Source organism: Nicotiana sylvestris, chromosome 7 (assembly GCF_000393655.2).
Source record: "Nicotiana sylvestris chromosome 7, ASM39365v2, whole genome shotgun sequence".
NCBI classification, from domain to species: Eukaryota; Viridiplantae; Streptophyta; class Magnoliopsida; order Solanales; family Solanaceae; genus Nicotiana; species Nicotiana sylvestris.
In genome coordinates this window covers 133,441,203-133,467,739 of record NC_091063.1, presented here as the reverse complement: position 1 = coordinate 133,467,739, position 26,537 = coordinate 133,441,203, and the positions used below count along the sequence as shown (strand labels likewise).

Below are 26,537 nucleotides of genomic sequence, written 5' to 3'. Positions count from 1 at the left end.
TTGCAATCCTATAAAAAAATAAAAATGACAATAATAAAAGCGGTTTAAACTTAATAAAAGCACATAAGTCAAAACATGTATTTAAATCAGATATTTACCCATTATAACAATTTAAGCGACCGTGCTAGAACCACGGGATTCGAGGGTGCCTAACACCTTCCCTCGGATCAACAGAATTCCTTACTTAGAATTTCTGGTTCGCAGACTTCATTTGGAAAAGTCGAAAAATTTCCTCGATTTGGGATTCAAGATAAACCGGTGACTTGCGACACCAAAAGTCAAACCTTTCCCAAGTGGCGACTCTGAATTAAATAAATAATCCCATTTCGAATATTGTCACTTAAATTGGAAAAACTCCCTCACGCATTTTTACCCTTCGGGGCGGGGCGCGCAAAAAGGAGGTGTGACAGGGAGCAAGCAGCAAGGGTAGATCCCCCAATGAAAGAGAGCGAGATGGTTGATTACTTTTTACAGGCTTTGGAGCCGACCTACTTTGGTCATCTGGTGTCCGCAATTGGCAAATCTTTTAATGAGGTCGTAAAAATGGGAGGCATGGTCGAGGAGGGGCTTAAGTCCAACAAGATCATGAGTTATTCAGCGATCAAGGCAACCACCCAGGCCATTCAAAGCGGCACTGGGGGTGTGCTTGGGAAAAAGAAGAAAGAAGATGTCACGACTGTTGAGTCCGGAGCCTGGTTTGGATCTAGAGGCCTGTCACCCTACTATAGCCAATCATGACCCTACCACCAAAATTACCCCCACACTTCATATAGCCCTCCACAGCACTACTACCCACCGCCAGATCCCCATTTTTCCGTCCATCATGCACAAGCCTATACCCAAGCCCCGGCACACGCACAATGGCGTGCGCCGGCTCCACAAAATCCATACCCAGCTCCAAAAAACACATATCCACCCCCAAGGGCCTACAGAAATCCCCCCCGGGACAGGTTTCTGACCAAACCAAGCCCTCAAGAATGAGAGGTCACAAAAGCAAAAGACATTCACTCCACTGGGGGAATCATATACCAGTCTTTTCCATAGATTGAGGCAGTTGGGCATGTTGAATCCAATTGAGCCTAAAATGCCAAATCCTCCTCCTAGAAATCTTGACCACTCGGTGAGTTGTGAGTACTGTTCAGGGGTCCCTGGGCATGATACAGTGAAATGCTGAAAACTAAAAACAGTTGTGCAAGAGCTTATTGATACTCATCGGATCGAGGTTCAAGCCCTAGAAGCACCAAATATCAATCAAAATCCACTGCCAACTCACCATGAGACACACATGATTGAGTTTATACACAAAGAGGGGGAGCCCAGGAAGCCCCCACAGACGGTAATGATGATCCGTTCCAGCGAAACCAGCTCAAAGGAAAAAGTAACCAGTGGGAAATTAGTGGTCCAGTTGAGAGTGGTAGATGATAAGCCAGTTGTGGTAGCCGAGAAGGGTCGTCAAGCATTGTTCTAGTAAAACCAGAGAAAGCTAAAGTGGTAGTGACAAGGGTTGCAAGTAAACATGTTGTGGTCATGAAGGGTGCTCGCACAGAGCCTGTTATTATAAAACCAGTAACTCAGCTTCCAGTAATCAACCGCAAGGTTGTTCCTTGTAATTATGAACGGGTGACAGTGATTTACAAGGGGGAAGAAGTCAAAGAAGAAGTTTGTGAAGTGCAAGGTTTGACTCGCTCAAGAAGGCATTTTAGTCCCGAGGAGTTAAGAAGAGCTAAAGATAATTCAACGCTGGTAAAGAAAGCTGTAACTAAAGAAGAGGCAGAGGAATTTTTGAGGAAAATGAAAGTGCATGACTATTCTGTTGTAGAGCAGTTGAGGAAAACGCCCGCTCAGATCTCATTACTCTCGTTGCTAATCCATTCAGATGAGCACCGCCAATCCCTGATGAAAATCTTGAATGAGGCCCATGTTCCCGAAAAGATCTCGGTAAATCATCTGGAAAAGATAGCCAACAAGATTTTTGAAGTAAACAGAGTCACTTTTTCCGATGATGAATTGCCGGTAGAGGATATTGAGCATAACAAAGCCCTTTACCTGACACTGAAATGCGAGGATGCCGTGGTTACTCGAGTATTGGTTGACAATGGCTCAAGTGCATATATCTGTCCTCTCTCCACTCTAATCAAGCTGAAAGTAGAAGATGAGAGGATCCATAAGAACAGTATCTGTGTGCGGGGATTTGATGGCGGAGGCAAAGACTTAGTCGGGGACATAATATTGGAGCTGACCATAGGTCTAGTAGAATTCACAATGGAATTCCAAGTGCTGGATATAGCTGTTTCCTACAATTTGCTATTAGGGCGACCGTGGATTCATGCCGCTAAAGTAGTACCATCAATACTCCATCAAATGGTCAAGTTTGAATGGGACAGACAGGAAATAGTGGTGCACGACGAAGATAATTTGTGCGCTCACAACAACACCATTGTGCCATTCATTGAAGTGGAAGATGACAAGGGACCATGGGGATACCAAGTTTCTGACGCAATGTCAGTCGAGAAAGTTCCAGAAGGGAAGTGTATCCCGAATCCGAAGATAAACGCCACATCAGTCATGGTAGCATATGAAATGTTGAAGAATGGTTTTGTACCAGGAAAGGGTTTGGGATCAGCATTGCAAGGCATCACACAACCCGTGTCTCTTCCTGAAAACTTGGGAACATTTGGTCTGGGATTCAAGCCCACAGCCGCAGGCATAAAAATAGCCAGGAAATTGAAACAGAGGACATGGGTCCTTCCAAAGCCGGTCCCACGTCTTTCCAGATCATTTGTCAAGTCCGGTACAAGGAGTCGCCCAGTGACAACAATTCCCAGTTCTGTGATAAATCCTGATAAGGAGTTGATTGAAAGATTTGAGAAGTTGTTCGATAGTGTGAACATGGTGGAGATTGGAGAAGGTTCTAGCAACGCAAAAGTGCAATTTGTTGGGCCAAAAAAAGCTTAATAATTGGAAGGATACTCCTCTCCCTACTCGGAAGGAGTCTTGGTAGTTCGCTTTGATTTTCCTTTAAGTTTGTACGGATTATTCCAGAGTTGTAATCCAGATTTCATTTTTTTCAGTCTGTTTGAGTGTACAAACCTTGTTATCTTTTATCATTCAATGAAATACAATTTCCCTTTCTTCATCATTCCTGATGGTTTTCCTTTTTGTTTTCTTTTCTTTTCTATACATTTCTTTTTCGCTGGTTCTAATGACATGTCATGCATGAAGAATCCTCAACCCAGTCTTAAAAATCAATCTGATTCCGAAATGTTAGTTCATGGAGTAGATTGTGATTACGAATCAGAATATGATGATGAGAATGAAGCCTTCGAAGAGATTACCAAGGAGTTAATTCACTTCGAAGAAAAACCCAAACCCAATTTGAATGACACAAAAGCCGTCAATTTAGGGGACACAGACAATGTCCGAGAGACTAAAATAAGTGTCCACCTCGAGCCAGAAATCCGGGAAGAGATAATCAAAGCACTCAGCGAGTACAAAGATGTTTTTGCATGGTCATATGACGACATGCTGGGTTTGAGCACTGATTTAGTGGTCCACAAATTGCCTACTGATCCAGCATTCCCTCCCGTCAAGCAAAAGTTGAGGAAGTTCAAAACTGATATCAGCGTGAAGATTAAAGAAGAAATTACCAAACAGTTGGATGCAAAGGTTATCCGGGTCACCCGATATCCTGTTTGGTTGGCTAATGTCGTGCTTGTGCCGAAGAAGGATGGCAAGATCATAGTATGCGTCGATTACCACAATCTCAACAAAGCAAGTCCGAAGGATAACTTCCCTTTACCCAATATCCACATTCTAATTGACAATTGTGCCAAGCGCGAGATTGGATATTTTGTGGATTACTATGCCGGGTATCATCAGATTTTAATGGACAAAGAAGATGCGGAAAAGACAGCTTTCATCATGACATGGGGAACTTATTGCTACCGAGTAATGCCATTTGGGTTGAAGAATGCTGGGGCAACTTATATAAGAGCGATGACTACTGTGTTTCATGATATGATACACAAGGATATTGAGGTATATGTAGATGATGTGATCATAAAATCAAAACATCAGGCCGACCACGTTGAGGATTTGAGGAAATTCTTCCAGAGGCTTTGCAGGTACAACCTCAAGCTTAACCCCGCCAAGTGTGCATTTGGTGCTCCATCTGGAAAACTATTAGGATTCATTGTCAGTCGGCGAGGCATCGAGTTGGACCCATCAAAGATCAAAGCCATACAAGAATTGCCCCCTCCGAGGAACAAGACTAAAGTGATGAGTCTGTTAGGAAGGCTGAACTACATCAGCAGGTTTATTGCTAAGCTCACGACAACTTGTGAGCCTATTTTCAAGTTGTTAAAGAAGGACACTGCGATCAAGTGGACTAATGAGTGTCAAGAAGCATTTGACAAGATAAAAGGTTACTTGACAAACCCACCTGTGCTGGTTCCGCCAGAACCAGGGAGACCTCTAATTCTTTACTTGACTGTCCTGGAAAATTCATTTGGCTGTGTACTGGGGCAGCATGACGCCACCGGCAGAAAAGAACATGCCATCTACTATCTTAGCAAGAAGTTCACAGCTTATGAGGTCAAGTACACTCACTTGGAAAAAACATGTTGCGCCCTAACTTGGGTGGCACAGAAGTTAAAACATTATTTGTCATCCTACACTACTTACCTCATTTCACGCTTGGATCAATTGAAGTATATCTTTCAAAAGCCAATGCCGACAGGAAGACTTGCAAAATGGAAGATTTTGCTCACAGAGTTTGACATAATCTATGTGACTCAAACTGCGATGAAAGACCAAGCATTGGCCGATCATTTGGCCGAGAACTCGGTCAATGAAGAGTATGAGCCACTGAAGACTTATTTTCCTGATGAAGAGGTAATGCACATTGATGAACTAGAACATGCCAAAAAACCAGGTTGGAAACCTTTCTTTGATGGGGCTGCTAACATGAAAGGAGTGGAAATAGGAGTCGTGCTTATTTCTGAAACAGGATATCACTATCATGTTACAACTCAACTTCGTTTTTATTGTACCAACAATATGGCTGAATACGAAGCATGCATTTTGGGTTTAAGGCTAGCTGCAGACATGGATGTCCAGGAAGTCTTGGTCTTGGGAGACTCGGACCTTCTAGTACATCAAATTCAAGGAGAATGGGAAATGCGAGATCTGAAGCTCATACCATACCGACAATGCTTGCATGATCTTTGTCAACGGTTTAGAGCAGTGGAGTTCAGGCATATTCCAAGGGTCCATAATGAGGTCGCTGATGCTTTGGCTACCCTAGCGTCAGTGCTGCACCATCCGGACAAAGCCTATGTCGATCCTTTGCATATTCAAGTACGAGATCAGCATGCTTACTGCAACATGATTAAAGAAGAATTTGATGGTGAACCATGGTTCCATGGTATCAAGGAATACATCAGATTAGGGATATACCCAGTGCAAGCCACGGGGGATCAAAAGAGAACAATTAGACAGTTGGCAAGCGGATTTTTCTTGAGTGGGGGAGTTCTATATAAAAGAACACCAGACCTGGGATTGTTAATATGCATTGATGCTAGACAAGCTACGTCTGTTATGTCCGAAGTACATTCATGAGTCTGCGGACCACATATGAGCGGATATGTGTTGGCAAAGAAAATTCTCCGAGCAGGTTATTATTGGTTCACCATGGAGCGAGATTGTATTAGTTTTGTGCGCAAATGTCATCAGTTCCAGATACACGGAGATTTGATTCATTCTCCGCCATCGCAATTACACACAATGTCAGCGCCATGGCCCTTCGTCGCTTGGGGCATGGATATCATTGGACCAATTGAGCCAGCAGCATCCAACGGGCATAGGTTCATTCTGGTAGCCATTGATTATTTCACCAAATGGGTTGAGGCCAAAACGTTCAAGTCTGTGACCAAGAAAGCAGTGGTCGATTTTGTTCACTCACATATCATCTGTTGATTTGGAATCCCGAAGGTGATCATCACAGATAACGGTGCTAATCTTAATAGCAATTTGATGAAAGAGGTATGTCAACAGTTTAAGATTACACACCGCCATTCTACCCCATATTGTCCCAAGGCGAATGGAGCAGTTGAGGCAGCCAACAAAAATTACACTACTGTGCAATGGCACGAAAAATTACCATTTGCGTTGCTGGGTTATCGCACTATTGTCCGTACTTCGGTAGGTGCAACTCCTTATTTGTTGGTATATGGAACTGAAGCAGTAATACCGACGGAAGTTGAAATCCCGTCCCTTCGGATTGTCGCTGAGGCTGAGATTGATGATGATGAGTGGGTCAAAACCCGTTTGGAGCAGTTGAACTTGATTGATGAAAAGAGATTGGCAGTTGTGTGCCATGGCCAGTTATATCAAAAGAGAATGGCAAGAGCATACAACAAAAATGTGCGTCCCCGGAAATTTGAAGTGGGTCAGCAAGTGCTGAAACACATCCTTACACATCAGGTTGAAGCAAAAGACAAGTTCGCCCCAAATTGGCAAGGGCCATTCATTGTAACCAGAGTATTGTCCAATGGTGCTTTATGTTTAACAGATATCGAAGGAAAATGCATAGACATGGCTATCAATTCTGATGCAGTAAAAAGATATTATGTATGATTTCTTTGGTATAATTGTTGATTGTTTGTATTTGGCATTATTTCGAAGATTGAAATGACGAAGGCAATTTGTTCTACTATCTAAACACTTTACCCTTTGTTCCCCTTTTTTGAGCCTTATTTATTTATTTCATACCCCTCTTTTGGAATCAATAACGAAAAAGAGAGAAAAAGAAAGAAAAGAAAAAGAAAAAAAAAGAAGTGAAAAAATATAACAACAAGGAAATTCAGGTGTGACCTACGTTTGACCTGATCCCTGTTAAGGGTACGTAGGCAGCTTTACGGCTCGGTCATAGTAAAATAAAAGTCAAAAGATTCCCAAGCAAGAAACTGGGGCAGAGGTTATTTTGTAATAAGAAATGTGATTCCAAAAGTTGTAATCTTAAACCCATGGCAAATTATTTTGAGACTTTGATACCCTTTCTTTCTAATCCCATCCAAAAGCCCACATTACGGTCCAAAGAAAGACCTTCTGATCAGTTTTCGAGAGATGATGAGTCGAGCAAACAGAGGTGATTCGTATCAGGGTAATACTCCGGTCCAAGCAGGGAAATTAATGAAAATGATAGAGTCTTATCGGTGAAAACCTTCACATGCACCATAAGGCGACCGAAGTTGAGAGAAATAAAATGAGAGAGTCTTATCGGTGAAAACCTTCATAGGCACCATAAGGCGACGAGAGTTGAGAGAAATGAGAGAGTCTTATTAGTGACAACCCCTCGAAGGGCACTATAAGGTGACAAGGAATTAAAAGGAGCAAACGAGATAAGCTTGATGGAAAGGATCCGTCGAGACGTCAAGCAGAATAAAGATGTTGTTTTGGCAAAAGAAGATGGGTTGCGGGACCTTTTGAATGTAAGGAAGGGACATCAGAAAGATTTATTGGTGTAAATAGACTAGGTTGATTAGTCCAAAAATGTATGACATGACCATTGGGATCGGTTATACCATTCAGATAAGTTATTTTCTCTTCAAACAATTGCTCAGAAAGATTTTTCTTGTTCTGTCTTTCGAAGTCATCATTTTCCATTTCTTTTTGGTCAGTAGTAGTTTGTTTTTAAGAAGGATTTTCAGAGCTAACTACCAGTTGCCAACATGGTGCAAGGTAAATGGGGATAAGACATGCGAGGATAATGTGATGGGATGGGAAAGACGTCCGTTGTAAGACCAAATGATGGATTGGTCTAAGATTTCGGGACAATATGGAGCAAAAGTGGAAAACAACAGTGGAGAAGTTGGTGAATACAGAATCATCAAGAAGGTCGGAAGTTATCAGCCAAGTTTCAAGATGGTCGAACAACGCAGAGCATGGAAAAGAGCGAAAGGGAAAACCGTCCCCAGCAGGAGCATCCCCACATTTTAAACTAACAAATTCTATTTGATTTTAAGCAGGGACAGGAAATGTTATTGATGACAGAAAGACATGCCACAAGAAAGATTGTTAAACTGGGGCAGAAAACTTTCTTTCATTTTTTAAAATTTTCTGGAAGTCAGGTACCGACTTGGGGAAGAAGGAAGATAACACAAGTTTGGAGAAAAGTGGTATCCCCAGCAGTTAGAAGAAGACAAAACAAGTTTTAAAGAAAGCAATTTCGGGAGGAACATAACACAAGTCTTAAGAGAAGTAGTTCCAGAGGAAGGAAAACACCAGCTTTAAGGGAAGTAGTCTTTGAAGGAGGAAAATAACATATTTTGAATGAAACACCGGTGTTATCCCCAGCAGTTCTCAGAGGAATGAAACACTAGTTTTTGAGGGAAGCAGTTCTGAAAGAAGATAATTCAAGTTAGAAGGAAAATGGTTCAAGAGACAGGAAAGAACAACGGCAATAGAATGCATTTCTAGGAAGTTGTTGAAGTCAGGAGCCCGCCTGGAGAATGGAGGTGTTATATTTTTAAGAAGTTGTTGAAGTCAGGAGCCCTCCTGGAGAATGGAGGTGTTATATTTTTAAGTTTTAGTTGAAGTCAGGAGCCCTCCTGGAGAATGGAGGTGTTATATTTTTAAGAAGTAGTTGAAGTCAGGAGCCCACCTGGAGAATGGAGGTGTTATATTTTTAAGGAGTAGTCGAAGTCAGGAGCCCGCCTGGAGAATGGAGGTGTCATATTTTTAAGTTGCTGTTGAAGTCAGAAGCCCGCCGGAGAATGGAGGTGTTATATTTTTAAGAAGTAGTCGAAGTCAGGAGCCCGCCTGGAGAATGGAGGTGTTATATTTTCAAGTTGTAGTCGGAGTCAGGAGCCCGCCTGGAGAATGGAGGTGTCATATTTTTAAGTTGCTGTTGAAGTCAGGAGCCCGCCTGGAGCATGAAGGTGTTATATTTTTAAGAAGTAGTTGAAGTCAGGAGCCCGCCTGGAGAATGGAGGTGTTATATTTTTAAGAAGTTGTTGAAGTCAGGAGCTCGCCTGGAGAATGGAGGTGTTATATTTTAAGGTTTATTGAAGTCAGGAGCCCGCCTAGAGAATGGAGGTATTATCTTGTTAAGTCATAGCAGAAGTCAGGAGCCCGCCCGGAGAGCGGAGCGGAGGGTTGCAACAAAGATCCCCAGCATAAATTACAGTTCAGAAGTCGGAAGGAAGGCAACACTAGTCAGAAGAAGGCAGTTCAAGCTTCGAAGGAAAAATAATTCGAAGCTCACAAGAAGGAAATAAGCAGTTAAAATTCGACAATCAAGAGAAGACTACGAGTCAAGACAGAAAGAAAGAAATGTCAGAGGAAACACCAGTCAGCAAGACATCAAAGCAACAAGAGACACAAGAGCAATACTGAAGATCTAGATAAGATTTTGTAATTCATAGACTATAGCTTAGTCTAGCTTCTTGGTTTCTTTTAGCATGGTGTAATAAGGAGGTCAGTAAGTAGCGGCAACAGCAGCAATAATAGTAACAGTAAAACCACAGCTCCCTGGCAGTCCTAGCTACCAAAACTTCCCGAACTACATTGACCTGATTCCCTTTTAGCTAGGGATATGTAGGAAAACCTTCGAAGCAGAGGTTTGGTCAAATCTTTCAAGAAAATGCTTCACACGGAGTGTTCAAACAGGCAAAAATCACTCGTATCCGCTCACTTTATCTTTGTACGAAAACTCTTCGTGTTTTCGGACAAAGAGGCGAAACTGTGAGCACGTGATTTTTGCCTCACAGGAACTACTCCAAAAGAAATCAAAAAATAAAATAGTTTTTCTTTGTACGCAATTTGGAGAATTTTTGTGGCATTTTTTTAATTATTCGTGTTGACTGTGCATGTTCATCTTTGTTTTAATTAAAGAAAAATACAAAAATAGGTTGCATTGACATTTAGTATTTAATTCTGTAATTAGGAGTAGTTAAGTGTGTTCTACAAAAATGAAAAATTCACAAAAAATAATGTACTTCGCATTTTAATATTTAATGTCAAAATCGTGTGATTTTCTTTTATTCAATTTTGTGTGATATTTGTTTTTAAGAGTTAATTAGCAATTTAAGTTAATTTTTGTTTTACAATTTAAATTAGGATTTTTAGGTTTTTAATTTTGAAGATTAGTTTAAAAAGAAAATAAAACAAAAATGAAAATAGAAGAGAAATCGGACTGGGCCATATTAATTTTGACCAAATCCAGCCCAAATTTTGTGTCTAACCCGGTCCAACTGATCAACCCACTCAGACGTCCCAAACGACGTCGTTTATGTCACTTTCAATCAGTGCCATTGGGTTAAATCAATCCAACGACCGAGATCATCTCTCCCTTACCCATTCCCCAACCCGACCCATTTACCGGAGATGGATCCGGTCTCAGGAGTGCCTAAACGGCGCCGTTCCACTTAAATGATCAATCCAGGCCGTTGATCTCATCAGATCAAACGGCCAGGATTCGTTTCCCCCTCTGGTATATAAATCTAATCCCTTACCCAACGCCCCCCAAGCCAAACCCCTCCCCTTCGTCTCCAAGAACCAGAGACCAAACGACCCCCTGAAACCCTAGCCGCCCTCATGTCCCTTTACCTGAAACCTGGTGGCAACAACGCCGCCGACCACCCAAATAACACCCCTGAACCTTCTAGCCACCCTCTCCACGAATCCATGTTCCGTTTACTTCGAATCTCAACGGAACTCTTCGAATCTTCAATCGAAGATCGTCCAAAAAATCTCACCTTCTCGATTAACCCCAAACTTACACCTCTAAGCCACCTAACCTCCCTTGTTCCCAAATCACCCCTACTTTTGTTCGAATCCCATTAGAACTAGTCGAATCTTAAATCGACTAACAAACCTTAAAAAGACCAAGACTGGAACCTGTCCAAAATTAGGAGAGTTTTGAGGTTGTTAATCGACCTTAGTAGAACACTCGATTAAGGTCCATTTTTGGCCTCAGAAGTTCAAGTCGGAATTACGAAGGTCAATGAGAACGGTGTTCATTTGGTTTTGGATTTTGAGGTATTTCTCTTCTTTTCCTTTTTCTTTTTTGATTGTTGTTTGTTTTTTTCCTAATTAGGTTATATTGCTATGTTTGTCAATTACTTCTTCCCCCTCTTTTGGACCTTTTTCTGGTCCAAATTTTCATCACTGTATTAATTGGATTTTATAGTTAATTGGATTTAGTTGAAATCGCTCGAACCCCTGTCTGTTTGGTTTCACTCTGGATTAGTTTCTTCTTTACATTGTTGAGTATTTCGAGTTAGGCAAGTTCAGTGAGTGATTGTATAAAACTGTGATCGTTTGATATTACTGTTGGTTCAAATTGTCTTATTATGTTATGTTTGATTCTTTACTCTCCGTTGCCAATTAGTTTGTTGCATATGAATTCGTGATATTACAATGTTTAATTCATTTTTGTCTAGGTTTGGCTTAGAATTGTGAATGTAGTCAGTTATTCCCAAATACATGTGCATCTTAGCAGTTTAATATCAGTTTGCTATTTGATCTAATATGTGTAGTTTGAGTTGCTGTTTAATTTTGATTAAGGAAATTGGTTATAGCTGATGAGGTACAGGGGATTGGACTAGGACAGTAAATCACAGTAACTTTAGGGGTAATTTGGGATTTAAAATATGGAGAAATGGTTTGGTTTAAGTGTTCTGTCCAGTAAGTACTAATGTAACATTAAACTAATGCATTTGTTTAGTGCTAATGAGGAACAAAACATAATGGTATGGGGAGGCTTAAAAGGGATTGATTAAAATATGTTGCCCATACCTGCTTGAACATTAAATAAGGAAAAGACAAGGGATAATGAAAAAAAAATACTCTAGTGGAGTTCTATAGAAGATCATGGGCAGAATTAGTTTCTTAATTCTGCCTGAGTGCTCTTGAGAGCTGGCAAGGTCAGTGTTTGGGTATAAGTGGAGGGACTTAGGACAGAGTTAAGGGGGATTGAAAAAGCAATCTGAAAAGAGAGAGTAAAAGATAGAGAAAGAGAAACAGACAAGAAATTCTAAAAAAAATATTATTGTTCCATTGAGGAAGTTTTCTGATTCTAGTTCATCTAGGATTAAAATAGCTTAAGTTTTCTTGGTATTGTTCAGTAACTGAAGCTTGAAAGGTCCAAGAATATGATTTCAAGTTGAATCTGGTTTGTTCGACTGAGTTGATTGGTTATTTGCTTGGGTTTATTGATTGCTGGGTTGATTCTTAGATTCTCTGGTGTCATTTGTTTTTTGAAAATTCTCCTATTGTCGTTGTTGAACCCTGCTGGATTGGTCATTTGCTATTGCTGTTGCTGTTTGACTGACCCCCTCATTTTTTTTGGTTTATACTTCAACTTCCAGGTACACTGTTGTCTCTCATAATTTGAAGTTCCACTCAATGTATGCGAACAACTTTGAAATCAAAAATGAGGGGGAATCACTAATTACTACGCGAATTTGTCTCTGTATTTCATTAACTAGTTTGAAATTGCTTGGTAATTAAATTGGACAGACTTTGGATTGTATAACTTGGACTGTTTTGAAGTTAATTTGGACTGTTAGGAGGCCAGGGATCTGAATAGGGCTGTCGTTCATTCAGTAGCCTAGTATGGTTTATTTGTTGATTAGTCTAGCTTTCAATGTTAAGTAAGAGTGTAAGTATAGAAATTGATCTCAGATATTTCTTGGTATGAAGTTATTGTTATTGCTTAGCTTATTTGTGAAGGAATGGTTTAAGATTGGTACTGAGCTGTGTAAGGAGTCAACTGTGGCTGATTTTCGCATTACTTGTTCTTTTCTCTAAATAAATAAATAAATATATTAACTATATATATATATATTAACTTATAAACATTGTAGTTTTCTTTAGTTGAATAAAATCCTTTGAAATAATTTGAGGAGTGTCATGCCAAATAAAATCTCAAAACGCATGGTTCTCACTTAATTAATTTTAATCCTTAGAAATTGGGACGTGTCCTTCAGCAAATTTTCATGGCATCCCGCAAAGTTAACAATGCATTAGTTGCTTTAGGCGCGTCTTTTAATAAGAATACCTTCCTAAACTCGGGTGCACATTTATGTGACCCAAATCCAAAATCTCAACAATGTTAAAATATGTCGAAGACCACGGGTGCATTTATGTGACGTAGTTCGATACGTGTTTTAATAACATTGCAATCTTCTTAAAAATGAATAAAAGCGGTTAAAGTCAAAATTTGCACATAGGTTTAAAGTGTTTAAAATCAGACAAATAGGTCGAATATGACAGTTGAGCGACCGTGCTAAAACCATGAAACTCAGGAATGCCTAACACCTTCTCCCGGGTTAACAGAATTCCTTATCCGGATTTCTGGTTCACGGACTGTAATACAGAGTCATTTCTTTTCCTCGATTCGGGATTCAACCGGTGACTTGGGACACCATAAATCTCCCAAGTGACGACTCTGAATTAAATAAACCAATCCTGTTTCGATTGTCCTTTAAATGGAAAAACTCCTTTACGCCCTGCGGGCACAGGTAAAAAGGAGGTATGACAGGTATCATCAGATTCTAATGGATGAAGAAGATGCAGAAAAGACGACATTCATCATGCCATGGGGAACTTATTGTTACCGGGTAATGCCATTTGGTTTGAAGAACGCCGGGGCAACTTACATGAGAGCAATGACTACGATGTTTCATGATATGATACATAAGGAGATTGAGGTATACGTGGATGATATGATCATAAAGTCAAAGCATCAAGCCGACCACGTTGGGGATTTGAGGAAATTCTTCCTGAGACTTCGCAGGTACAACCTCAAGCTTAACCCTGCCAAGTGCGCATTTGGTGTTCCATCCGGAAAGCTGTTAGGATTCATAGTCAGCTGGCGAGGCATCGAGTTGGACCCATCAAAGATCAAATCCATCCAAGAATTGCCACCTCTGAGGAGCAGGACTGAAGTGGTGAGTCTGTTAGGGAGGTTGAACTACATCAGCAGGTTTATTGCTCAGCCCACGACAACTTGTGAGCCTATTTTCAAATTGCTGAAGAAGGATGCTACGGTCAAGTAGACTGATGAGTGTCAAGAAGCATTTGATAAGATAAAAGGATACTTTTCAAACCCACCCGTGTTGGTTCCTACAAAACCAGGAAGACCTTTGATTCTTTACTTGACAGTCTTGGAAAATTCATTTGGCTGTGTACTGGGGCAGCATGACATCACCGACAGAAAGGAACAGGCCATCTATTATCTTAGCAAGAAGTTCACGGCTTATGAGGTTAAGTACACTCATCTGGAAAGGACATGTTGTGCCATAACTTGGGTGACTCAGAAATTGAAACATTATTTGTCATCCTACACTACTTACCTCATTTCGCGCTTGGATCCGTTGAAGTATATCTTTCAAAAGCCTATGCCGCAGGAAGACTTGCGAAGTGGCAGATATTGCTCACAGAATTTGACATCATCTATGTGACTCGGACTGCAATGAAAGCCCAAGCATTGGCCGATCATTTAACCGAAAACCCGGTCGATGAAGATTGCGAGCCATTGAGAACTTATTTTCCCGATAAAGAAGTGATGCATATCGATGAACTGGAGCAAATTGAAAAACCAGGCAGGAAACTTTTCTTTGATGGGGCTGCCAACATGAAAGGAGTCGGAATAGGAGCTATGCTTATTTCTGAAACAGGGCATCACTATCCTATTACGGCTCAACTTCAGTTTTATTGCACCAACAATATGGCTGAGTATGAAGCCTGTATTTTGGGTCTAAGGCTAGCTGCAGACATGGATATCCAGGAAGTCTTGGTCTTGGGAGACTCGGATCTTCTGGTACATCAAATTCAAGGAGAATGGGAAACGCGAGATTTGAAGCTCATACCGTACCGACAATGCTTGCATTATCTTTGTCAACGGTTTTGATCAGTGGAATTCAGGCATATTCCAAGGGTCTATAATGAGGTCGCTGATGCTTTGGCTACCCTGGCATCAATGTTGCACCATCCGGACAAAGTTTATGTCGATCCTCTGCATATTCAAGTCCGAGATCAGCATGCTTACTGTAACATGATTGAAGAAGAACTTGATGGCAAACCATGGTTCCACGATATCAAGGAGTACATCAGAATGGGGATATATCCAGTGCAAGCCACGGGGGATCAAAAGAGAACAATTCGACGGTTGGCAAATGGATTCTTCTTAAGTGAAGGAGTTTTGTATAAGAGAACACCAGACCTTGGATTATTAAGATGCATAGATGCTAGACAATCTACGGCTGTCATGTCCGAAGTACATTCGGGAGTCTGCGGACCACATATGAGCGGATATGTGTTGGCAAAGAAAATTCTCCGAGCAGGCTATTATTGGCTTACCATGGAGTGAGATTGTATCAATTTTGTGTGCAAATGTCATCAGTGCCAGATACACGGAGATTTGATTCATTCTCCACCATCGGAATTGCACACAATGTCGACACCATGGCCCTTCGTTGCTTGGGGCATGGATGTCATTGGACCAATTGAGCCAGCAGCATCCAACGGGCACAGGTTCATTCTGGTAGCCATTGATTATTTCACCAAGTGGGTTGAGGCCAAAACTTTCAAATCGGTGACCAAGAAAGAAGTGGTCGATTTTGTTCACTCAAATATCATATGTCGATTCGGAATCCCTAAGGTGATCATCACAGATAATGGTGCTAATCTTAATAGTAACTTGATGGAAGAGGTATGTCAATAGTTTAAGATTACACATCGCAATTCTACCCCATATCGCCCCAAGGCGAATGGAGCAGTCGAGGAAGCCAACAAAAACATAAAGAAGATACTTCGGAAAATGGTAGAAGGTTCGAGGCAATGGCACGAAAAATTACCAATTGCATTGTTGGGATATCGCACTACTGTTCGCACTTCGGTAGGTGAAACTCCTTATTTGTTGGTATATGGCACTGAAGCAGTAATACCTGCAGAAGTTGAAATCCCTTCCCTTTGGATTGTCGCTGAGGCTAAGATTGATGATGATGAGTGGGTCAAAACCCGTTTGGAGCAGTTGAACTTGATTGATGAAAAACGATTGGCAGCAGTATGTCATGGCCAGTTATATCAAAAGAGAATGGCAAGAGCATACAACAAAAGGGTGCGTCCTCGAAAGTTTGAAGTGGGTCAGCAAGTGTTGAAACGTATCCTTCCACATCAGGTTGAAGCAAAAGGCAAGTTCGCCCCGAATTGGCAAGGGACATTTATTGTGACCAGAGTATTGTCCGATGGTGCTCTATGTTTAACAGATATCGAAGGAAAATGCATATACATGTCCATCAATTCCGATGCACTCAAGAGATATTATGTATGATTTCTTTGTTATAATTGTTGATTGTTTGTACCGGGCATTGTTTCGAAGATTGAAATGATGAAGGCAATTCGTTCTGCTATCTAAACACTTTACCCTTTGTTCCCCCTTTTGATCTTTATTTATTTCTTTCATACCCCTCTTTTGGAATCAATAAACAAAAAGAGAGAGAAGAAAGAAAAAGAGAAAAGAGAAAAGAAAAGAAGTGAAAAGAGAAAGTATAACAACATGGAAATTCATGTGTGAAATACGTTTGACCTGATTCCTGATAAGGATACGTAGGCAGCCTCACGGCTCGGTCATAGTAAAATAAAATATCAAAAGATCCCCAAGCAAGAGACTGGGGCAGAAGTTGTACTTGTAATAAGAAATGTGATTCCAAGAGTTGTAATTTTAAACCCATGTCAAATTGTTTTGAGCCTTTGATACCCTTTCTTTCTAACCCCATCCAAAAGCCCACATTACGGTCCAAAAAAATACCTTCCGATCAGTCTTCGAGAGATGCCAAGTCGAGCAAATAGAGGTGATTCATATCAGGATAACACTCTGGTCCAAGCAGGAAAAGTAATGAAAATGAGAAAATCTTATCGGTGAAAACCTTCACGGGCACCATGAGGCGACGAAAGCTGAGAGAAAGTAAAAATAAGAGAGTCTTATCGGTGAAAACCTTCGCGGGCACCATAAGGCGACAAGGAATTGAGGAACAAGCGAATGAGAGAGGTTTGTTGATGAAAACCTTTCAGGGCACTGCAAGTCAAACAAGGTCCGTAAGTTGGCAGAAAGTAAAATTGGGTTGTGGAAATCTTGGAGAACAAAGTAAAACAATTGGAAAGGAGATTGGTTAAATAGACTGGGCTGATTAATCCAAAATGCATACCATGATCATTGGTGCCAGTGACTCCACTCAGATAAGTTCCTTTTTCCTATCTCCAACAGTCATCCAAATTTGGATTTTCTTCTTTATTCTTAATTCTCAAAATCGTCGCATTTCATTGCTGTTAATTTTTACTCCTCTAAAGCTCTTCCAAGGTTAGCCTTGTTCCAACAAATAAGAAGGAATGTCAAAGTGTACTACCAGACTCAAAATTGCACAAAGCAAAATACGGCTAGGACAAGCTGGAGATAGTATGATGAAAAGTGGGACCTAGGTGTAAGCAAAGGTTAAATCGGTGGAATGGTTCAGTAATGTCATGAGAGATGTATGGTTACGAATAAAAGGGTCAGAAGTGAAAAACAACAGTTGGGTATCCTGCAGTTAAGGATCAGTCATGAGGTCAAAACAGTCCTTTCGACCAGTTCAAGGCAGTCTATTGAAGCAAAGCATGGCAAAAAGAAAACCATCCCCAGCAAGAATGCCACAACTAACCACCACGTTTTAAAATGACAAGATTTTCTTTGATTTGAAACAGGGGCAAAGATGGCATTTATTTCAGGAAGCACCCTATAAGGAAAGCAAGTACCATACAGGTTTGATCGTATAAATTCTCAGGACCCTCCTGGAAAATGGGACTTAGCTTTAATTCAAAACATTCATGAGTACAAGATCTAACATATGCTCTACTTCGTGAAAATATAAGTTGGTTTGAATTTTTCATTTTTTTAAGACAAGACTCAATTCGAAACTTCAGGACCCTCCTGGAAAATGGGACCTAGGTTAAAATCCAAAAAAAACATAAGTAGTGAATATAGGACAAATGTGCACCAAAAGGGATATAAGTTGGCTTCAAAGTTCGCATAAGAGTTTTCAGGACCCACCTGAATAATGGGACGTAACTTTAAGTATTCCATTAGATAAGTAAGTGTTGTTATAAGAGAGTACAATTTAGCCGTAAAATTGTCACTCTTAAGATAAGACTTGATTTTTGATTGTCGGGACCCTCCTGGATAATGGGACGTAGTTTAAAACTGGCTTGGATAACAAGATTTAGCATAAGACATACCTTCAGTAGATACAATTTAGCTTTAAAATTGTCGTTAATTAAGAGTTGTCAGGACCCTCCCGGATAATGGGGAGTAGTTTAAGACCTTCTTAGATAATAAAATTTAGCAGAAGTCATACCTTTAAAAGATATAGCTTAGATTTAAAATTGTCGTTTAGTTAAGAGTTGTCAGGACCCCCTGGATAATGGGACCTAGCTTTCAAATTCTTAGTAATATTTGGTAATATGATTCAGTTTAACACTCACAGATGCGCCCAGCTACCAAACTGGGGCAGAAAATTTTATTTTGTTTTGTCTATTTTTGTTGAAGTCAGGTGCCCATCTGAAGAATAGGGAGAACAATACGGATGTTGAAGATAAGAGCATGACCAAGTACTAGCAATCAGGCATCCACCTGGAGAACAAGGAAGAACAGTTGAACTATCAGCAATCAGGCGTCCACCTGGAGAATAAGGAACAACAGTTGAAGTATCAACAATCAGGCGTCCACCTGGAGAACAAGGAAAAGCAGTTGAAGATTCAGGAATCAGGGGTCCACCTGGAGAACAAGGAACAACAATTCATGTTTCAGGAATCAGGCGCCCACCTGGAGAGCAAGGGAGTACAATTCAAGTGTCAGCTTTCAAGTTCTTACTGATATTTGGTAACATGATTTAGTTTACACTCATATATATGCCCAGCTACCAAACTGGGGCAGAAAGTTTTCTTTGTTTTGTCTATTAAGAGTTGTCAGGAGCCCACTTGGAGAACAAGGGAATACATTTCAAGTTTCAGTAGTCAGGAGCCCACCTGAAGAACAAGGGAATGCAATTCAAGCTTCAGCAGTCAGGAGCCCACCTGGAGAACAAGGGAATACATTCAAGTTTCAGCATTCAGGAGCCCACCTGAAGAACGAGGGAATGCAATTCAAGATTCAGTGGTAAGGCATCCGCCTGGAGAAGAAGGGAAAGCATTTCAAAAAATACCATTCAAGTCAGCCACAAAGGAACTTCTAAGGAAAATAAAAGTCAACGAGGCAACATCAGTCACAAGATCAAGTTTGAAAATAAATCTTTGTAAAGCATAGATTATAGCTTAATCTAGCTTCTTCATTTTTGTCATGGTGTAATAAGGAGGTCAGTAGGCAGTATCAGCAGCAGCAACAGCAGTAACAGTAAAACCGCAACTTCATGGTAATCCCAGCTACCGAAACTTCCCGAACTATATTGACCTGATTCTTTTATAGCCAAGGATATGGAGGAAACCTTTGAAGCAGAGGTTCGGTCAAATCTTTCAAAAAATGCTTCCCACGGAGTATTCAAACAGGCAAAAATCGCTCGTATCCGCTCACTTTATTTTTGCACGAAAACTCTTCGTGTTTCCGGACAAAGAGGGGCAGCTGTGAGCACGTGATTTTTACCTCATACGAATTAATCCAAAAGAATTCCCAAAATTAGGTCTTTTCTTTAATTATGTGTTATTTTTAGGAATTATTGTGTGATTTTCCTGATTGTTTGCATATGTTTGTGCGCATGTTTAATTTTACTAATGCATTAAAAATACAAAAAAATATAGCATTTGCATTTAAGATTTGATTTTTATATTTTTGGAATTAATTAATAATTAGGTGTTTTACAAAAATGAAAATTCACAATAAAAATAAAATATTTTTGTATTTTGGTCAACTTGTGTGATTTTCTTTTAATTTAGTGTTTAATTATTTGTGATAGGTATTATTTAAAGTTAATTAATATTTTTAAGCTAATTTAGGTCTTTTATAATTTAATTAGGATTTTAATTTCAAATTTTGAAAGAAAAATGAAGAAAAGAAAAAGAAAAGAATTAAATAAAAGAGAAGGAAATCGGAATTGGGCCAATCCAATTTAATGCCCAAGCCCAAACCAATTTTTTACCCCAGTCCAACCCAAAACCAGGCACATACCCGGTCCGTCTCCAGCCTCAACCAAACGACGCCATTTCAGGCGTTTCAATCTGGACCGTTGAATCAGCCTGATCGAACAGTCCAAAGCCTTCCTCACAACCCGACCCGTTCCCACACCCGGACCGCCCCAGTTGAAACCAAAACGACCCCGTTTCCATTTATGATTTAATCAGAGCCGTTGGATTCCGATCATCCAACGGCCCTAATTAAATCAAACGTTTTAATATATCAAACCCCCCAAACCCGGCCCTTCCCATTTCATCCCCCCCCCCATTTCTTCAGAGACCCAATATAACGCCGCCTTACGCCACCGCCCTCTTCCCACTGGAAATTGCCTCACGGCGGTTCCGGTGGTCCAATCCCTTCTAGAATTACACTCCAGAACCACCACGACCCCCTCTTTCCAAATTCATAACTACTTTCCCTCAAAATCTTGCCCAAACCTCTCGAATTTTAGATCTAAAGTTCAAATCCCTAAACCCCAAAGTTAATTTCCGTTAAATCCATGGCATGCATGATCCAGGTTTCCATTTTTATGATTTAGAAAGCTGATTCACGCGAAATTGATGGTTTTCGTTTGTTCTTGACAAAGAACAAGCGGTCATCATTAGTTTCGTGAAATCAGGACATCCGGTGTTTGGTTTCAAGCTAATATTGGTAAGTATTCATTTCTCTTTCGCTATCTGTGTTTGTTTATCATCCGTTTACCCATTTTCTTATATTTTTTTAGTATTGTTGATTGGTTTTAGTTTCTGAACATAGGTTTTTTTTACGATTAGTTCTGCATTTGCAATCATTTCTTTGGCCTTTCAGTTTCGTCTTCTAGTTTTTAGAACGTTAATCTCTAATTTTGTTATATTATTTGTTCACCTTGCTTAATTGTCATTCATGATTTTTGAATTTCTGATTTTTTTTATCTTATTGTTAATTAGTCTTGTCTCGACTTGATAATTTAGTTAATTCTAGTTCATTAGTTTAGCTTTAAAGTCAGTAATTTAATTAGGTTTTGGTTTGAAACCATTCAAATTGGTTTTCTGTTCCGTTTTATCATGGATCGATAGGTTAACTTAATTTGGGTATTCATTTCTAACCCAGTTTCAATGTAGGCCCAAAGAATTTGTTCACCTACTTGGGTCAACTTGACCATTGTGATTTTCTGAAATAATAACAGGGTCATGGGGGTAATTTGGATAGTCTAACTTAAGGGAACCTCAATAATTAAATTAGGTGGTTGCTAATAAGTGATAAGGTTTAGAAAGGACACTACTGAATTAAATTAAAAGCACTAAGTTAAGTGGGATTAAAAAATAGAAAAGATAAGTTGTAGTGGAAAATGCACTAATTAGATGCCCATTTAAGGAGGCAGTCTGGTACTCTGAAACGGATAGTCATTGAATACAAAGAGGAATAGAGAGAACACAGAGATATACAGGAGGGAGTCCAAAGAGAGAAAGAGAAAAAAAAGATAGAAAGAGAGCTGGAGAAACGACTAGAAATTACATAAGAAATTTCTGCAATCTTTTGATATAAATTGGTCTTAGTTCTGTTCTTTAAATTCGTTTGTTAGTCAGAAATTTTAGATTTTAAAAGAAGTTCTGATTCTGGGTTGAAAAATGGTTTAATTCTGAGAATTTCTGGTTTGAAGTTGTTTTGATTTTTGAAGTTATTGTTACATTGCTGAATATTAAACTGGGTTAGCTGCTGTTGATTACTGCTTCCTCACTCCCTCTTTGTTTTTTCCTTATTCTCAGGTACATGTTCTTTAATCCCACCTAATGTAAAGCATTGTGATATGGAAATATGAAGATCTGGAGCATAGTGTCAATTTTTTATCTTTGTAGTAGTTTAACGGTGTTCCTATTTTAAATCATTAGTTGTATGATGCATAGATTCTTTTGCTGGTTGGTGACAATGTCCCTTAAGGACTGTTTATTGGCTTCATTTGTTTTTTTTTAATATTTAAAGTCACTGATGCTAGTTCACCATTGTTGGTCGCTGGTTGATTTATTGAATATGTTACTTGTTACTTGATAATTATGATTTCTGTGATATGATCCTTTCATTTTCGGCATTTAAATTAATGAACTAAACATGTTTCCAGCTAATTTTGGAGTCAATAAATATGTTCTATATTTCATGTTGTTGGAGATTTTTTTGTTTTTTTTTTCCAGATTGGAAGTCTTAGTTTGAACTTTGAATGGTCTCGATAAATCAATGATGATATAGAATTGTTAAATTATAATATTAGATATTGGTTTTACGAGGAGAAAAGAGAGTTTGAATTGCAGGTCTTTTATATGGTATATAAGGGTCATGTTTTCTCGGTCTTTGTTAATATGAGTAAGAGCTATCAAATTGCTAGTAAGTAGTTCTGGTAGGAACGCATTACCTCCATTCTGACCTTGCTTTTATTTACTAACTTGGAAATAGCATTAAAATTTGTCTCTGCTAGAGGTGTAGTTAAATATGGCAAAAAATGGTAATAAAACACATAAAAAAAAACATTTGCTCATTTACCTCTCCGACGATGTAGTATAAGCATGTATTATTAAAAAAAATGAAATCATGTATAGTAGAGTCTTATTCAATTCTCTCTCTCTCTCTCTCTCTCACACACACACACACACATATATATATATATATGTAAGCCTCACAAACGTGTCTATACTTATCACTACATGCTTCTGTTCTCTATAAAATTTTTGTGAATGGAATACGTTTTTTTTCTTTACAATTAGTTTCATCTAGTTGTTGAGCTCCCTTACTGGTTTAGCTAGTGAATGGTTTATTCATGTGATTATGTTATTTTATCTCAAATGGTAGCATAGGATTCGGGGTACATTTCATGTAACCCGATTATAACAACTCCGAATAATAAAACCCCTTTTGAAATAATTTGAGGCGTGCCATGCCGAATAAAATTCTAAATGCGTGGCCCTCATTTAATTAATTTTAATCCTTAAAAATCGAGGCGTGTCATTTTGCAAATTTTCCATGGCCCTCGCAAATTGCTCACGCGAAATTGCTTTAGGCGTGTTAGTTTAATAATATTACTTTCCTAAACTCGGGTGCACATTTATGTGACCCAAATCCAAATCTCAACGATGTTAAAATATGTCAAAAATCACGGGTACATTTATGTGACGTGGTTCGAGACGTGTTTTAATAACGATGCAATTTTCTTTAAAAATGAATAAAAGCGGTTTAAAGTTAAAATGCACATAGGTTAAAACATGTGTTAAAATCAAATAATAGGCCAATTGTAGCAGTTGAGCGACCATGCTAGAACCACGGAACTCGGGAATGCCTAACACCTTCTCCTGGGTTAACAGAATTCTTTACCCGGATTTCTGTGTTCGCGGACTGTAAAACAGAGTCAATCTTTCCTCGATTCGGGATTTGAACCGGTGACTTGGGACACCATAAATTATCCCAAGTGGCAACTCTGAATTTTAAATAAAATAATCCCGTTTCGATTGTCTCTTTAAGTTGAAAAAAAAAACTCCCTTATACACCCTTTTCGGGGTAGGAAAAAGGAGGTGTGACATTGACTTGTATGACGGACATGGGGATCCTGTAGCTCATCTGAGAGGTTATTGCAGTAAAATGAGAGGCGCCAGGGGAAAAGACGAATTATCGATGGCGTACGTCAGCCAGAGTCTGAGTGGAATAGCTCTAGAATGGTACACCTGCCAGGATTCCAGCATGTGGTACACATGGGACGATTTGGCTCAGGCCTTTGCTTGGCATTTTTATTACAACATAGACATTGTCCCGGATCGCCTGTCCCTGGCCAAGGTAGAAAAGAAGCCCAGTGAAAGTTTTAGAAAATATGGTTTCCGATGGAGGGAGCAAGCTGCACGGGTCAATCCTCCGATGGAAGAAGATGAGATGGTTGAATACTTTCTTCAAACCATGGAGCCTACTTACTTAGGCCATTTGATCTCAGCCATTGATAAGCCTTTCAATGATGTGGTAAAGATGGGAGAAATTGTGGAAGAGGGACTGAAGTCAAGTAAAATCATGAGTTATTCTGCCTTAAAAGCCACAACACAAGCAATTAAGAAGAAACATGATGATGTTGCCATGGCTGTATTAGGATCGCCACATAGCCAACGGGTCTGCCTCACCAATATACTCAGCCTCAACCCCGACCCCAACCCCAAACCTATCCCCGAGCTCCACATAATCCACATCAGTACTATCCTCCGAACAACATCATATCATTTGTTCAACCACTAGGTCACTCCTTATGGCGAGCACCAGCACCGCATAATACTCTTTCACCTTCACAACATTGTCGAGCACCTAACAACCCTAGGAAACGGGGAATAGAGGGGAACAAAGGCAAAGAAATAGTTTTACGCCAATCGGAGAATCCTACACAAGCTTGTTTGAAAAGTTAAAACAGTCTGGCCTGATTGAGCCGCTCCTTGGCCATACTCCACACCCATATGCAAAAGCTTTTGATCCTACTGTACGGTTCATGTACCACTCTAATGTCCAAGGGTATAGCATTGAAGATTGTCGTGCTTTGAAAAGGGAGATAGAAAGAATGATCCAAGAAGGGATAATTGTCCATGACAATGACACCCAGAACATTACGCAAAATCCTTTACCTGCACATGATGATGCACGCTTTGTGGGGATGATGCGTGATGATAGGGAGTATCAGAATCCTCTTGGGAACTTGCTGACTGAAGTTAATGATATTTAAATTGGTGAAGGTCCCGGTAATTTTGATGTGCAACCTAGTGGCTAAGATGTCGAGCTTGGTAATTGGAAAGACACTCTTTTCTTGGCTAGCCAGTGAGGAGTTTTGGTGGTTTATTTTATTGTCATTTCTGTTTGTCCGGGTTATTTCAGGGTTGTAATTCGGATATTGTCTTATGGCTCAAACTCTTCTTCTTCTCACTTTGTCTAGTTCGTTTAGCTGTAGTAACTCGTCTAGTATTATTTAGGATTATTCCAGGGTTGTAACCCATGTCTATTTTGCTTGTCTTGTTCAAACCCTTTTCATCATATGTCTAATGCAATCACCTATTTTCTGTTAATTCTAGCCAGTTTTTGTTTAGGTCATTTTTCATTTTATAGTTCTTTTCATGTCGACTCTAGTGACATGACATGCACGCATAATTCTCAACCTGATCTTGAAAGTTAGTCTAATCATGAAGCAATGGCACAATTTTGAATATGATAAAAGGATGCGTTTGAGGAAACAATTAAAGATTCACACATTCTGAGATGACCTGAACTTTGAATTAAGTGAAACTGAGGTAGTAAGTTTGGGAAATTGAGAGGTTGATAAGAGCATACAACAAGGAAATGTCTGTCAAGTAGTATGAGGTAAATCAGTTAGTGCTGAAATGCATTCTTCCACATCAAGATAAGGTTGAGTCAAGTCTGCTTCGAACTGGCAAGGGTCATTCATTGGGACAAAGGTATTGCCCATTAGCACTTTTTGTTTGTAATGATGCCGTCAATTAATACTATGTATGATTTATGTGCTTATCTTCAATTGCATGCTTGTGCCTTGCATTCTTAAAGTTTGGTATGACAAAGGCATTTTATTCTGCTACCCAAACACTTTTATCCTTTGCTACCCATTTTGAGCCCTAATTTTTTGTTTCAAACCCCTCTTTTGGAATCAGAAATAGAGTTAGGAACTAGAAAAGGAAAAGAAAAAGAGAAAAAAAAGGAAAAGAGAAAAAGAAAAAAAAAAAAAAGAGAAAAGGAAAAGAAGAAGAAAAAAACAACAACTTTGTCTTTTGAACTACCTTTGACCTGATTCTTGTCACCACAAGATACGTAGGCAGCCTTACAGTTCGGTCACATAGAATAAAATATTTCATAATCCCCGAAGTCAAGAGTGGGGTAATTTTTCTTAAAAATCCCATCAAAGCAAAAATTCAAAAAAGAAAAATCCCCAAAGTCCAAGAAACTGAGGCAGAAGTTTTAATTTTGCCAAAAGACCTGATTCCAAAAGTTGTAATTTTGAACCCTTTTATCTTAAATTATTTTGAGCCTTCATGCCACCCTTTCTTTCTAACCATGTCCAAAAACCTACATTACGGTCCAAAGAAAGACCTTCCGACCAATCTTTGAGGATGTCAAATAAAGTGTGTGGTAAAAGTCTGATCTTCCTACATAATGGGTAATACATTTGATCTCAGCACAAAGAGAGAAAATGGTAAAATGAGAGAGTCTTATCGGTGAAAAACCTCATGTGCACCGTAAGGCGACGGTGAGTTGAGAAAAGAGCAAAATGAGAGAGGCTTGATGGTGAAAACCCTTCAGAGCGCTACAAGTCGACTGAGGATTGTGGATCAAATAGGACAAC

At 39.6% G+C, this 26,537-nt stretch overlaps 1 protein-coding gene across 1 annotated transcript; it reads left to right on the top strand.

Moving 5' to 3' along the window:
• Positions 1–2,499: 2,499 nt before the first annotated feature.
• Positions 2,500–24,914, top strand: LOC138873805 (uncharacterized). Its single transcript, XM_070152284.1, has 3 exons — positions 2,500–2,908; positions 23,778–24,316; positions 24,519–24,914. Exons 1-3 carry the CDS (start codon positions 2,500–2,502, stop codon positions 24,912–24,914), a joined length of 1,344 nt encoding a protein of 447 aa, XP_070008385.1.
• Positions 24,915–26,537: the final 1,623 nt, after the last annotated feature.

Bases quoted from the DNA above. Each gene is read 5' to 3' on its own strand.
- LOC138873805 (XM_070152284.1), top strand. From the start codon at position 2,500: ATGTCAGTCGAGAAAGTTCCAGAAGGGAAGTGTATCCCGAATCCGAAG. The intron at 2,909-23,777 runs GTTCTAGCAACG...GGGATCCTGTAG, and splicing joins CATGGTGGAGATTGGAGAAG to CTCATCTGAGAGGTTATTGC. The intron at 24,317-24,518 runs GTCTGCCTCACC...TAACAACCCTAG, and splicing joins GATCGCCACATAGCCAACGG to GAAACGGGGAATAGAGGGGA.